Raw genomic sequence first — 13829 nt, forward strand, 5'->3', positions numbered from 1 at the left:
AAAATAACTTTTGCACTGTATATGGACTGAACCAGGACTAAACCAGGTCTAAACCAGGACTAAACCAGAGCTGAACCAGGACTAAACCAGAACTGAACTAGGACTAAAACAGGACTCACTGTAGGGACGGGCTCGAAGGTGACCGCAGGAGAAAGGAGCGGCTCTGCTCCGCACCTCACGGAGGTAAGAGCGGCTGTCACCCTGCTGCTCGGGCTCGCGGCCCTGATTTCAGCAACTATTTGCAGGGACCCGAGCCGGTGCAAGAGTCTGTTACAGCGCGTAACTTCTACCTTCCTTCAGCGTGTCCAGAAGTCCAACTTTTTGTGTGATGGTTAGATCTTCCTCTGTCTTTTGGGTGCGAGTGCAGGAGCCTTTGTCGGTGCAGAACGTTTCGTCGACGTTGTGGGTTTCGTCGGGGAGAAAACTTGCAGACATACAGCACTTCAGAATCACACTGCTAGAGATTAAACATGTATTTAAATTTGGCAGCTGAACACATTCTGTACTGTACTGTACAGGAGACAGGAGTCCCTTGGCCAGTCAGGACGCAGCAGGAGGAACGCAATACGCATTCATACAATGTAAAAAAAAAAGGCATACAAAATTGCACACAAAAAAAAAATCTGCGAGACCGCGAAAAGTGAACTGCGATAGAGGGAGGGACGAGTGTAAACCAGGTCTAAACCAGAACTGACCCAGGTCTAAACCAGGTTTTAGCAAATTTGTATGAAGAAAAAAACACCACTTCAATCCAATCCAAAAAAAACATTGTAATTCGTTACTTTTATAACGCGTTACTCCCAACACTGACCAGGACTAAACCAAGACTAAACAAAGACTAAACAAGGATTAAAACAGGACTGAACTAGGACTAAACTAGGACTAAACCAGGACTGACCCAGGATCCAAAACAGCACAAACCCTGTCTAAACCCAATTTAAATCCATCTGGTAAAAACAAAACAAACAAAAATACCAGGTCAAAACTAGGATAAAAGCAACCCAACCAAGAACTATCCTAAAACTATGTCTAAAGCATTTATATTATGTCTTAAATAGACAAATGTAGGGTGACCAGATGTCCCTGTTTACCAGGGACAGTCCCAGTTTTGAACCCTGTGTTCCCTGTGTCAGCAGATTTATCCAAAACAACTGATTTGTCCAAGTTTTGTACAAAAAATGTTCCAGGTGTCCCTTTGACCACTTTAATACCCACCGAGAGAGAAATATATTGTCATTTGTTTAGCAAATTACTGAAAATTAAGCTTGAAAATAACCATAAGAAGAAAAAAAAGATGACGATGATCCACAAATTACATTGAAGATTTTACACACTCTTTTTCACAATCTTATTTACATCAACCATCCCAACCTGGATGCATCCCAGTTTTGAGTTTTGAAAATCCGGTCACCCACAAATGCATCATTTAAAAGTAAAATCAAATCAAATGTAGTTTAGTCCTGGTTTAGTGGTTAAAGTCTGTGCTACAACTCAAATAAAACAATACAGTCAAACAGAATGGATTTGGTGGAGCCTCTGTCTCCATGGAGATGTCATGTGTGGTGCTTGTGTCCATGGAGATAGTTTATCAGTTTAATGCCATACTGTGGAACATTCCAGGCACAACAGTAACATTGCAAGTAGAAAAGCAGATGGTGGACCAGAAAATGTTTATATTGAAGCTGTGTGAAGCGAACTGAAAGCACTACTCTGTTACTCAAGTTAGACTTTATTCTGAGCTTTATTTTAACACAGTCTAATGAGAAAAGGCTGACTTGGTTGGAACTAAAACAGGTGAGGTTGTGCAGTTAAACAAGTTCCTCTGACTTTGAATTACTTTGTGTACGAACTGTGATCAACTTGCCTTAGCTTGCCTCTCAAATAAAATTACAGTCACAATCTAGTTAATCTTTTTAGCTAAGCCTAATTTATCGTCGTGTGTCAAATCGTCTCAGAAGCAGAGAGTCTGCATCGCCGTGAACCCCCTCCACAAAGCATCTGCGTCAACCGATGTACACCTCTTATATTTTATAACTACGCATTAAAACGGCACAGACAGCACTGGAAAGGCCTGTGATTCGTCCTCTCTGCCACCGCTTTACATACATTTTTTTCTGTGAATTACTTCACGGCCATACATTTCAAAGCAGATCCATAAATCAAAAACGATGGCGACAAGTGTGGTAGTGTGCGTTGAGTCAACACAGAACTATAGTTCAGCCTTTAGTCACCTTTTTGTTTGAAATCAAACACCTCAACAAGATCATGAACACTTGAACTGATCACAGGCTCCTGAAAATTTGTTGTTGGTTTTTTTTGGAGTTTTCAGACGATCTTAAACCTTTTTTGTTTGTGTCTGCTAGTCTGTGCATCGTGTTACCATGGAAAGTGCCCATCATTCCACCAATAGAAATACGCATTGTAGAACACCCCCAGCCTGATGACACAGCAGAGAATCAGATAAATAGATAAATACTTTATTTATCCTGAAGGAAATTCATTTTTCCCAAAGGAAGCTCATTTTCAGTTATTATATCATATTCATTCAATCACATACTCACATTCAAACAAATAAATCACAGATTATCCAGAATTCATTTCCTCATATCTCTGAAAACATTTCTGAGAGCAGTCCTGAACACTGAGCTGGAGAAGGTGTAGATGACGGGGTCCAGAGCGCTGTTCAGATACGTCACTCCGATAGAGACCATGAACGCCAGCACTATCTTTCGGAAGCCTTCACAGTCTTGTGGTCTGAACCTTTTTAATGCCAAACTGCCCAATCCCGTGACGATGGCGGGCAAAAAACAAACTGTAAACACCAGATTTATCACGGCAAGCGTTCGTATGGCTTTCTTAAACTTCTTTTGCTGGATAATTTGTTCCTGCCTTTTTAAATACCAAATGATTCTTGCTGAACAAAACAGTAGCACAAACCATGGAAGGATGAATTCGATGACATAAGCAATGTAGTGGACAGTTATCGCTAATGGTGGATTCTGGTAAGAGCTAAAACTTCGACACATTGATCGGTTGCCTTGGTGTTGTAAAAGATTGGTCGTTAGCAACGGAACTCGGCAGATTATGACCACCAACCATATCAAAGAGGACAGCCAGACAGCGTGGCGTGAAGACATCAAGCTAACGCAATTCATAGGGTGGAGAACTTTGAAATAGCGATTTAGGGCCACAACAGTCATGAACGCAATGCTGGCTGAGCGGTTCACGGCTAGCATGAAGAGGTTTACCCTGCAAAACATCTCTCCGTAAATCCAGTGGTCGCCTCGCAAATGTGTGTCGATCCGGAAAGGGACGCAAGCCAAAAGCAAGAAGTCGGCGAGCATTAAGTTGAACAGAAAAATGGCGTGAGATTTCCAGATTTTCATGCGGAAACAGAAGATCCACAAGGCCAAAATATTCCCGGGAAGACCGACAGCCACTTCCACGATCATGACCAGGAAGAGGAAGGACGTCCTGGTCTCCTTGGTGTAGGCGCAGTGCATGGGCACAGCGGAGAAGTTGGACATGTTGAGACGTAGACGTGTCTGAATTCTGAAAAAAAAAAAAAAGGAAAGTAAAATATGAGACAGTACACGGGATGATGGTTGTGGTGACTCGGAGTGTCGCCTAATAGCAAGGAGGTCCCCGGTTTGATTCGCTTGTTTTCAGTGTAACTTTGAATGTTTTCCATGTGTCAAAGTTAGTTTCCTATAAACAATTTGGTCATTAATATTCCTTGGGGATGTGATGCTAACTGTAGGCTCTGCTCTGTCTCAAGCTCTGTTACACAAATTGGACTTTAATCTTATTTTAACACAATCTGACCAGAAGCTCCGTGACTACTGGAGCCTCAGGTGCTCATCTAAATGCAATGATAACGCCACACTTTTTTTACCGCATAACACGTTGGTCATAGGCTTGTAATTTCAGCTCTGAGGACTCTCGAATCATTATATAAAAGTGCTCTCAGGACCCATGACAAGAAAAGTGGGCTGTTCCTCCACGAAAACACAGCATTTTAAGTTTCTATAAACCTGATCATGTTTGCAAATGTTTGTCATTCATGATACTGCTGCTCCGCTAAAACTGTTTGTTTCTCTGAGCTCTGAAACCACCTCCTGAGCCTCTCGATCCACTGTGCGCGGTGACTGCAGGATCCACAATCGCAGGATCTACAAATGCAGGATCTACAATCGCGGGATCTACAAACGCAGGATCTACAAACGCGGGATCTACAAACGCAGGATCTACAAATGCAGGATGCAGGATCTACAAACGCAGGATCTACAAACGCAGGATCCACAAATGCAGGATCTACAAACGCAGGATCTACAAATACAGGATCCACAATCGCAGGATCCACAATCTCAGGCTAGACAACCGCAGGATCTACAAATGCAGGATCCACAAACGAGTGCAGGATTCACAAGCACAGGATCTACAAATACAGGCTCCACAAATGCAGGATCTACAAATCTACAAATGCAGGATCTACAAACGGGATCTACAAACGCAGGATCCACAAACGCAGGATCCACAACCGCAGGATCTACAAACGCAGGATTCACAAATGCAAGATCTACAGACAAGTGCAGGATCTACAAACGCAGGAAGGCATTTTCATATCCGGATGTCCGTCAGTGGAACATGTTACCAACAGAACTGATCACATGTACAAACTAAAGGATGTGTCGACTGATGCGTGTCTGGAGAGAGTGTGATGTTCTGGAGTGAATTAATTGAATGATGATTTTGATAAAGGATGATATTTTAAAATGCTGAGAAAACTGGGTGTGAATGATGATGATATTATGAACTATAACATCAACCTGCCCAGGGACGACAGGTGGAAATTAGCACTGGCGCTACAACCTGGTACAAACATCTCTTCTGTTAAGGTTCATGTAGACTGTCCACTGTCCCTGTCTCATTAAATAAATAAACAGTTATTTTAATAGGTCCATGAGTAAATGTGAAGAAACTGACAATAAAGCTAACTTTGAACTTTGAACTTTAACAACAGCCAACAGTTTTTCAGTCTCTCTCACCTTTTTGTTGAAAATCAAACTCCTAAACAGGACCATGAACACTTTTACTGATTACAGATGTGCAAATGTGTTATTAAATCCACTTTGTATTTGAGTGTTCAAACAATCGTAAAATGTTCTGGTAGTTATTACTGTTGTATGCAGTGTGTCTCCATTGTAAGAGCTGAACATTCCAACGCAGACAGACAAAACACACACCAGCGTGATGTCAACAGGGACATTTATTCTCTTATCCTTGAATTAACCCCAGTGTGGTTAAATCTGTCAGGGGTTCAGGCCCAGGGACCCAGCTCCAGATATTGAGCTAGGCTTGGTCAGGACTACTTAAGGAGTCTAATATTTTCATGCTTTAGATAAATGAGGGGAGCATACGAAACCCACACAAACACAGACAGAACACACAAACTCCAAAATGTCTCCACATGGACCGAATCCAAGAGGTTCCTGCTGTGCATCAAGAGTTCTAACTACCAGACCTCTACTAAAGAACAGATCAAACCCAGAAGTAAAACAGGATTAAACCAGAACTAAACCACAACTGAACTAGTACTAAACTAGGAGTAGAGCAGGAAAACAAAGGTTAGACCAGGATTAAACCAGGACTAAACCAGAAGTAAACCAGGACCTAAACCAAACTAAAACAGGATTAAATCTGAAATAGGTCTAGACCGTGATTAACTTTGAACAAGACTAAACCGGGACTAAAACAGGATTAACCAGGAGTAAACCAAAAGTAAACAGGACTAAAACAGGACTGAACCAGACCTAAACCAGGACTAATCCAAAACTAAAACAGGATTAAAACAGGACGAAACCACAACTGATCCAGGACTGAACCAAGACTAAACCAGGACTGACCCAGGAGCAACAGTTCAGCCCCAGGGACCCACACAGACACAGGCAGAACACGCAAACTCCAAAACGTCTCCACATGGACAATCAAATCCAAGATCTTCCTGTTGTGCATCAAGATCTTTATCCACTGTTCCACTACAGACTTTAACCCTGATGTCGGCCTATTTCAAGTTTTCATAATCAAACACAATCATACAAACATGCATCCGGTATTAACGCCGATTAGTGAGCACATCCAAAACAAACAACATCTTTTTTGCACGACATCTGCATCAGTTTGTTACACAACCTGCTGCACAGGTCACTTTAGGACATAAAAGAAAAAAAAAGATTTTATTTGAGGAGAAGCGTCGCAAATGAAATAGAGACAAAAGTAATTACAAAACAAACAGATTTTTGCCTTGTTTTGTGCATTTGCGTTTGTTCATTTAAAGTGCACTGCGGAACATTTCTAGGGGAGGGTCAAATGTTCTTGCTTTGTCTAGAATGTTCTACAGTGTACATTAAATATATCTGTCACAAGGCAAACAAGCAGGTTACAGCACTACTACTACAAATTTGTTAGTCCTGGTCTAGTCCTGGTCTAGTCATGGTCTAATGTTGGTCTAGTCCTGGTCTAGTGCTGGTTTAGTCCTGGTCTAGTCCTGGTCTAGTCCTAATCTAGTACTGTCTACTGCTGATCTAGTCCAGGTCTAGTCCCGGTGGGGTTCTTGTCTAGTACTGGTCTAGTCCGGGTCTAGACCTAGTCTAGTGTTGGTCCTGGTCTAGTCCTGGTCTAGTCCTAGTCTAGTCCTAGTCTAGTGTTGGTCCTGGTCTAGTCCTGGTCTAGTCCTGGTCTAAGTGCTGGTCTAGTCCTGGTCTAGTTCTAGTCTAGTGCTGGTTTAGTCCTGGTCAAATCCTAGTCCTGGTATAGTTCTAGTTTTGTGCTGGTCTAGTGATGATTTATTCCTGGTCTAGTGTTGGTCTTTTGCTGATCTAGTCCTGGTCTAGTCCTGGTCTAGTCCTAATCTAGTACTGTCTACTGCTGGTCTAGACCTGGTCTAGTCCTGGTGTGGTTCTTGTCTAGTACTGGTCTAGTCCGGGTCTAGGCCTGGTCTAGTGTTGGTCCTGGTCTAGTCCTGGTCTAGTCATGGTCTAGTCCTAGTCTAGTGCTGGTTTAGTCCTCTTCAAATCCTAGTCCTAGTCTAGTCCTGGTATAGTTCTAGTTTAGTGCTAGTCTAGTGGTGATTTGGTCCTGGTCTAATCCTAGTCTAATGCTGGTCTAGTTCTAGTCTAGTTCTAGTCTATTGCTGGTCTTGGTCTAGTCCTAGTCTAGTCATGATCTTGTCCTAGTCTAATGGCGGTCTAGTCCTGGTTTAGTGTTGGTCTCGTTCTTGTCTAGTCCTGGTCCAGTCCTGGTTTCATGTTGGTCCTGGTCTAATGCTGGCCTAGTCATGGTCTAGTCCTAGTCTAATGGTGGTCTAGTCCTGGTTTTGTGTTAGTCTCGTTTTTGTCTAGTCCTAGTCTAGTGTTGGTCTAGTCCTGGTGTGGTTCTTGTCTAGTACTGGTCTAGTCCTGTTCTAGTCCTAGTCTAGTGTTGGTCCTGGTCTAGTCCTGGTCTAGTCCTAGTCTAGTCCTAGTCTAGTGTTGGTCCTGGTCTAGTCCTGATCTAGTCCTGGTCTAATGCTGGTCTAGTCCTGGTCTAGTTCTAGTCTAGTGCTGGTTTAGTCCTTGTCAAATCCTAGTCCTGGTATAGTTCTAGTTTTGTGCTGGTCAAGATTTTATTTGAGGAGAAGCGTCGCAAATGAAATAGAGACAAAAGTAATTACAAAACAAACAGATTTTTGCCTTGTTTTGTGCATTTGCGTTTGTTCATTTAAAGTGCACTGCGGAACATTTCTAGGGGAGGGTCAAATGTTCTTGCTTTGTCTAGAATGTTCTACAGTGTACATTAAATATATCTGTCACAAGGCAACAAGCAGGTTACAGCACTACTACTACAAATTTGTTAGTCCTGGTCTAGTCCTGGTCTAGTGCTAATCTAGTACTGTCTACTGCTGGTCTAGACCTGGTCTAGTCCTGGTGTGGTTCTTGTCTAGTACTGTTCTAGTCCGGGTCTAGGCCTGGTCTAGTGTTGGTCCTGGTCTAGTCCTGGTCTAGTCATGGTCTAGTCCTCTTCAAATCCTAGTCCTGGTCTAGTCCTGGTATAGTTCTAGTTTAGTGCTAGTCTAGTGGTGATTTGGTCCTGGTCTAATCCTAGTCTAATGCTGGTCTAGTTCTATTCTAGTCCTAGTCTATTGCTGGTCTTGGTCTAGTCCTAGTCTAGTCATGATCTTGTCCTAGTCTAATGGTGGTCTAGTCCTGGTTTTGTGTTAGTCTCATTTTTGTCTAGTCCTGGTCTAGTGGTGATTTAGTCCTGGTCTAATCCTGGTCTAATGCTGGTCTAGTTTTGGTCTAGTCCTAGTCTAGTGCTGGTCCTGGTCTAGTCCTGGTCTAGTCCTGGTCTAGTCCTGGTCTAATGGTAGTCTAGTGCTAGTCTAGTCCTGGTCTAGTCCTAGTTTAGTGCATTAGTACATTACAGGTCAGATCTGTGGAGAAGCGTCCTTATTCACTGAAGGAATTACTGCGTTTTTGAGCGAAAGAAACAAACAAAATGAATGAATAATAAGTGGAAATGTTTAAAGTCATACCATGGAACATTCCAGGCAATGCAATAACATCTCCATGGCAACCCTTTAAAGCTATACATTTATCACTATAGCTGTAAAAAAATAAATAAATAAAAAAAAATCACTAAAAAATAGAGTTGTTTGTACAGTCCAGCTTGAATAAAATTATTAGATTAATTTGTTTCAGAGCAAATTACAATATTACAAATTACAATCAACAAAAAACTTCCAACATTTTTAATTAGTTCATGACAAATGTTAAACATAAAAACAAATATAAAAAATCCTAAAATCCTGTAACGTTTCATTTTATTTACATATAAATCTGCTGAAATTGCAAACTTTTGTGGTGGAAATTTTAGTCAACAAAAATGTAATTCATTTCTGGGTCTTAAATTACTTACTTACTTACTACAACATCTAATAAATTGAAAACAGATAGGAGTCACTGCAAATTTAAAACATCAGGGTGAACAATTGTGAATTTAAGTACAATGTGATCGGAAGTGAAAAAAAATTGATATATTTTTAAATCCAAATTGCAGAAGTTGTATTTAGACTCACCTCTTGTGTCTTGTGTGTTGTGTCTGGTGTGTCGTCTCTGTCCTCTGCTCTGCGCTCTGGCTTCACTTGGTTTTATTTATAACATTTATAAGAATGAGAAAACTCGGGTTTAAATACAGATGTCGTTGCCCTGTTTTCCCTCTCGACTTGTTCAAGCACGACTTCTTCTAGAGAAGTCCTTCATCCTGACGTTGGCTTCAGCACTTGATAAATTCCCTTTGTTTTGTTTTGTTTTTCGTGCCAAGTTTGGTGATGCGTGCAGAGTACTTTTGGTCCTGTTTGAGTCTGGTGCAGTCCTGCCTTCACACAAACACAATCACCACAGCAGAAACACACTCAACTAGGTAAAACCTGAAGCTAAACCTGGACTAAATCAGGACTGGAAACTGGACCAAACCAAATTTATAATAGTCCTGGTCAAATCCTGGTCAAGTCCTGGTCAAGTTCTTGTTTACTCCTTTGTTAGTCCTGGTTTAGCCCTTGTCTATTTTTGGTCAAATCCTCATCCTGGTTTAGTCCTGGTCTAGTCCTGGTCTAGTCCTAGTCTAGTACTGGTCTGTTCTAGTCCTGGTCTAGTCCTGGTCTAGTCCTGGTCTAATCCTAGTCTAATACTGATCTGGTCTAGTCCTGGTCTAGTCCTGGTCTAATCCTAGTCTAATACTGATCTGGTCTAGTCCTGGTCTAGTGCTGGTCAAATCCTAGTAAAGTCCTAGTCTAGTGTTGGTCTAGTTCTGGTTAAATCCTGGTCTAGTCCTGTTCTTGTCCTGGTCTAGCCCTTGTCTAGTCCTGGTCTAGTCCTGGTCTAGTCATGGTCTAGTCCTAGTCTAGTCCTAGTCAAGTCCTAGTCAAATCCTAGTCTAGTCTTGGTCTAGTCCTGGTCTAGCCCTGCCCTAGTCCTGGTCTAGTCCTGGTCTAATCCCGGTCAAGTCTGAATCCTGGTTAAATCCTGGTCGAGTGCTGTTCTAGTCCTGGTCTAGTCCTAGTCTAGTTCTAGTCTAGTTCTAGTCTAGTCCTAGTCTAGTATTGGTCTGGTCTAGTCCTGGTCTAGTCCTGGTCTAGTCCTGGTCTAGTGCTGGTCTAGTCCTGGTCTAGTCCTGGTCTAGTGCTGGTCTAGTGCTGGTCTAGTGCTGGTCTAGTCCTGGTCTAGTCCTGGTCTAGTCCTGGTCTAGTGCTGGTCTAGTGCTGGTCTAGTGCTGGTTGAATCTTAGTCGAGTCCTAGTCTAGTGTTGGACTAGTTCTGGTTTAGTCCTGCTCTAAATCCTGGTCTAGTCCTTGTCTAGTCCTAGTCTAGTGCTGGTGTGGTCTAGTTCTGATCTAGTCTAGTCCTGGTCTAGTCCTAGTCTAGTCTTGATTTAGTAATGGACTAGTCCTGGTTTGTTCCCTTTTTAAATATAATGTATGTGCACGTGTGAACACACTCTTGGTTTGGTCCTGTTCGAGTCCTGGTCTAGTCTAGTCCTGGTTTAGTTCTGGTCTAGTCCACATGTGTGTGTGCTGTAGAGACACATCTGTACACACCGCACACTATATAAAGACGTGGACTAAGTGAGTGTGACGTCACCACAGCGTTTGGCTGCAGTCAAATGAAGCTCATCGAGGCTGCAGTTATAGTGGTGAATTTGGAGCTCCGTATTAGAAATTGAAATTTATTTACAGATCAAATGGTGATATAAAAACACCAGGATGGATCATGTAGACTCACACACTCATATCATGACCTGTATCACTTATGGAAATAAAAATCAGGTCAGATTCAAAACATAAATCTTTTATTATTCAATCAAGAACATGGTTTAAAGTTCAAATATGAGATAACATTAGGGTGACTATGGTTAAAGTTTGGATCAGTCTCCAGGAAATAAGGACTGTGTGTGTGTGTGTGTGTGTGTGTGTGTGTCTATGTCGGTAAGCCAGACACAAAGATAAATGGCAGATTTCGATCCAAGAATGATCTCACCTTGGCCCAGGAGATTAGTTCCAGAAGACTGAAATCCAAACAATGTGTAAAATGTGTACAGATAAAATGAGGGCGTGTTTCTACAGGATATTGTCAGTAATATTTGTTAGTCATATTTTCTAAAGAAGACAAAAGTACAGACAACAATTACAGTCCCTGACAAAAGTCTTGTCGCTTATCCATTTTGTAGAAACAAAAGCTTATAACCTGACTTTAAATTAATCGATTGGTTTTAGAAATGTCTCATATGAAGCTAAAACCCTCCCAAATTATGCTCAATATACTAAAAAAAATTTGCTTCACTGAAAAATTATCATTTAAAAAAAAATAATTTAATGAACACAGAAAGGTCAGATTTTGGCAAGACAAAAGTCTTGTCGTCTTGTCATATGATGCACCCAATCCTAGATTACAGCCTCACCTGTGATCAGTTACTGATCAATCAGTTAGTGGGTGTGTATAAATAGAAGCCCAGCACACCAGACCTTCACATCAACTGCAACTTGACCTCTGACAACATGCCTAAGATCCACCCTGAGACCAAAGCGTTAATTATCAAGAGGCTGAAGACCAGATCCACTGCTGAGGTGGTGACACCTTCAATGTGTCTCAGCGTCAAGTACAAAGAATAAGAAAAAGATCTGAAATGACTGGAGATGTTTTTGACAAGCCCAGGTCCAGTAGACCCCGCAAGACAACTGCTCGGGAGGACAGTTTGTTGATTCAAAAATCCAAGGCCCCTTTTCCACTGCAGCAGACTCCACCAGGCCTGGTCACCTCAAGTCCCTGTGTCAACCACAACAGTTTGTAGAATTCTGTCTCGAAATGGCCTCCATGGTCGAATCAGTGCACAGAAACCAGCACTAAACAAAAGGCAATTAAAAAACCGTGTGGCATTTGCCAAGGCTCACAGCCTGCTAAAAGGATGGACACTGGAAAAGTGGCAGAAGGTGGATTTCTCAGATGAATCCAGCCGCCACAAATATTGCAGGAGACCTACTGGAGCCCGCATGGATCCAAGATTCACCCAGAAAACAGTTAAGTTTGGTGGCGGAAAAATCATGGTCTGTGGTTCCATCCAGTCTGGGGGTGTGCGAGACATTTACAGGGTGGAAGACAATATCAACAACCTAAAATATCAAGAAGTATTAGCTCCTCTTACATTCCCAACCATAAAAGGGGTCAAATTTTGCAGCAGGATGGTGCTCCATCACATACTTCTATCTCTACATCAAAGTTTCTCAAGGCGAAGAAGATCAAGGTGCTCCAGGACTGGCCAGCCCAGTCACCAGACATGAACATCATTGAGCATGTCTGGGGTAGAATGAAAGAGGAAGCATGGAAGGCAAAACCAAAGAATCTTGATGAACTCTGGGAGGCATGTAAGACGCTTTCTTTGCTCTACCCGATGACTTCATCAACAAATTGTATGAATCATTGTGGAACCGCATGGATGTGTCCTTCAAGCTCATGGAGTCATACAAGATATTAAATATGGATCTCACAGCACCACTACTTCATTCACTGACGTTATGCAACATATTTTTGTATTTGAAGTAAATTATTTGTTCAATTTTCTGTAGGTGACAAAACTTTTGTCTTGCCAAAATCTGACCTTTCTGTGTTCATTAAATGATCAATCTTTCTTCAGTGAAGCAAATTTATTTTAGTTTATTGAGCATAATTTGGGAGGGTTTTAGCTTCATATGAGACATTTCTAAAACCAATCGATTCATTTAAAGTCAGGTTATAAGCTTTTGTTTCTACAAAATGGATAAGCGACAAGACTTTTGTCAGGGACTGTATCTTAGATAATTATCACAGAGCTAAAGACTGAATGTTTATAAAAGGTCCCGTATCACCAATAGAGACTCTTGTGAGGTTTTGTTCACTCCACAAAAACAGACCTGGAGGTGTGTTTTGTTTCATTCACATGTTTACGGAATCCTTTATTATTAGTTTGTCTACATCTGCTCTGTTCCACCTTGTGATGTCATGAAGAGGTAGTTTTCAAGTGATCAAGATCCTTTGAATTTTTTATTTTTTATTTAGTTTCTATCTCTCTCTTTTTTGTTGTTGTTGTTTTTGTTTTTTTGTTGTTTCATTGTATACTAAATGCTATACACCTTCCATATCCCCCAGAAATCCGGCCCCGCCTTTAACTGTCTCCCAGATCTCTGTGCACTGGTCCTTTATGGATCCTCCTGCAGGTGGTGGGTCCATGGGAGGACGGCCCCACGTCGCTCCTTTGGGCTGTACTCGGCCAGGCCCCGTGGGGGGTGGCCCAGCCACCAGGCGCTCAATGTCAAGCACCCACCCCAGGCCTGGCTCCAGGATGGGGCCCCGGTACCACAAATCTGGGCAGTGTAACTGGCCTCTGTGTGGTGTTCATCATAGGGGGCTTCTGAAGTGGAGAGGAGCAGTTGAGGCTCGGGCATCTGCTCTGATGCCTCCTGGGCACCTCCCTCAGGAGGTGTTCTGGGCATCTCCCACGGGGAGGAGACCTCGGGGAAGACCCAGGACACACTGGAGGGACTATTTCTCTGGGCTGGCCTGAGAACACCTCGGGGTCCCCCCGGAGGAGCTGGAGGAAGTGTCCGGGGCGAGGGAAGTCCGGAAGTCCCTGCTTAGACTGCTGCCCCCGCGACCCAGCCCCGGATAAGAGGAAGAAAATGGATGATGGATGGACTATACCCCTTACTTATATAAACATGCTTACAGCAATCTGTCCCACTCCTCTTCTCTCCTTCTGTCCCT

The 13829-nt window shown here is 42.4% G+C and overlaps 1 protein-coding gene across 1 annotated transcript; it reads right to left on the bottom strand.

The window, feature by feature from the left end:
• Positions 1-2594: 2594 nt before the first annotated feature.
• On the bottom strand, positions 2595-9256 carry LOC110154528 (hydroxycarboxylic acid receptor 2-like). Its single transcript, XM_020918520.2, has 2 exons — positions 9116-9256; positions 2595-3552 (listed from the first exon to the last, which is right to left on the bottom strand). The coding sequence occupies exon 2, from the start codon at positions 3525-3527 to the stop codon at positions 2595-2597; it is 933 nt and encodes a 310-aa protein (XP_020774179.2). The 5' UTR covers positions 3528-3552; positions 9116-9256.
• Positions 9257-13829: the final 4573 nt, after the last annotated feature.

The sequence above is a fragment of the Boleophthalmus pectinirostris genome, unplaced genomic scaffold (genome assembly GCF_026225935.1).
Source record: "Boleophthalmus pectinirostris isolate CB_2022bp ecotype Guang Dong unplaced genomic scaffold, ASM2622593v1 HiC_scaffold_5, whole genome shotgun sequence".
NCBI classification, from domain to species: domain Eukaryota; kingdom Metazoa; phylum Chordata; class Actinopteri; order Gobiiformes; family Gobiidae; genus Boleophthalmus; species Boleophthalmus pectinirostris.

Excerpts from the sequence above, each read along its gene's own strand:
- LOC110154528 (XM_020918520.2), bottom strand. The coding sequence starts at position 3,527 with ATGTCCAACTTCTCCGCTGTGCCCATGCACTGCGCCTACACCAAGGAG.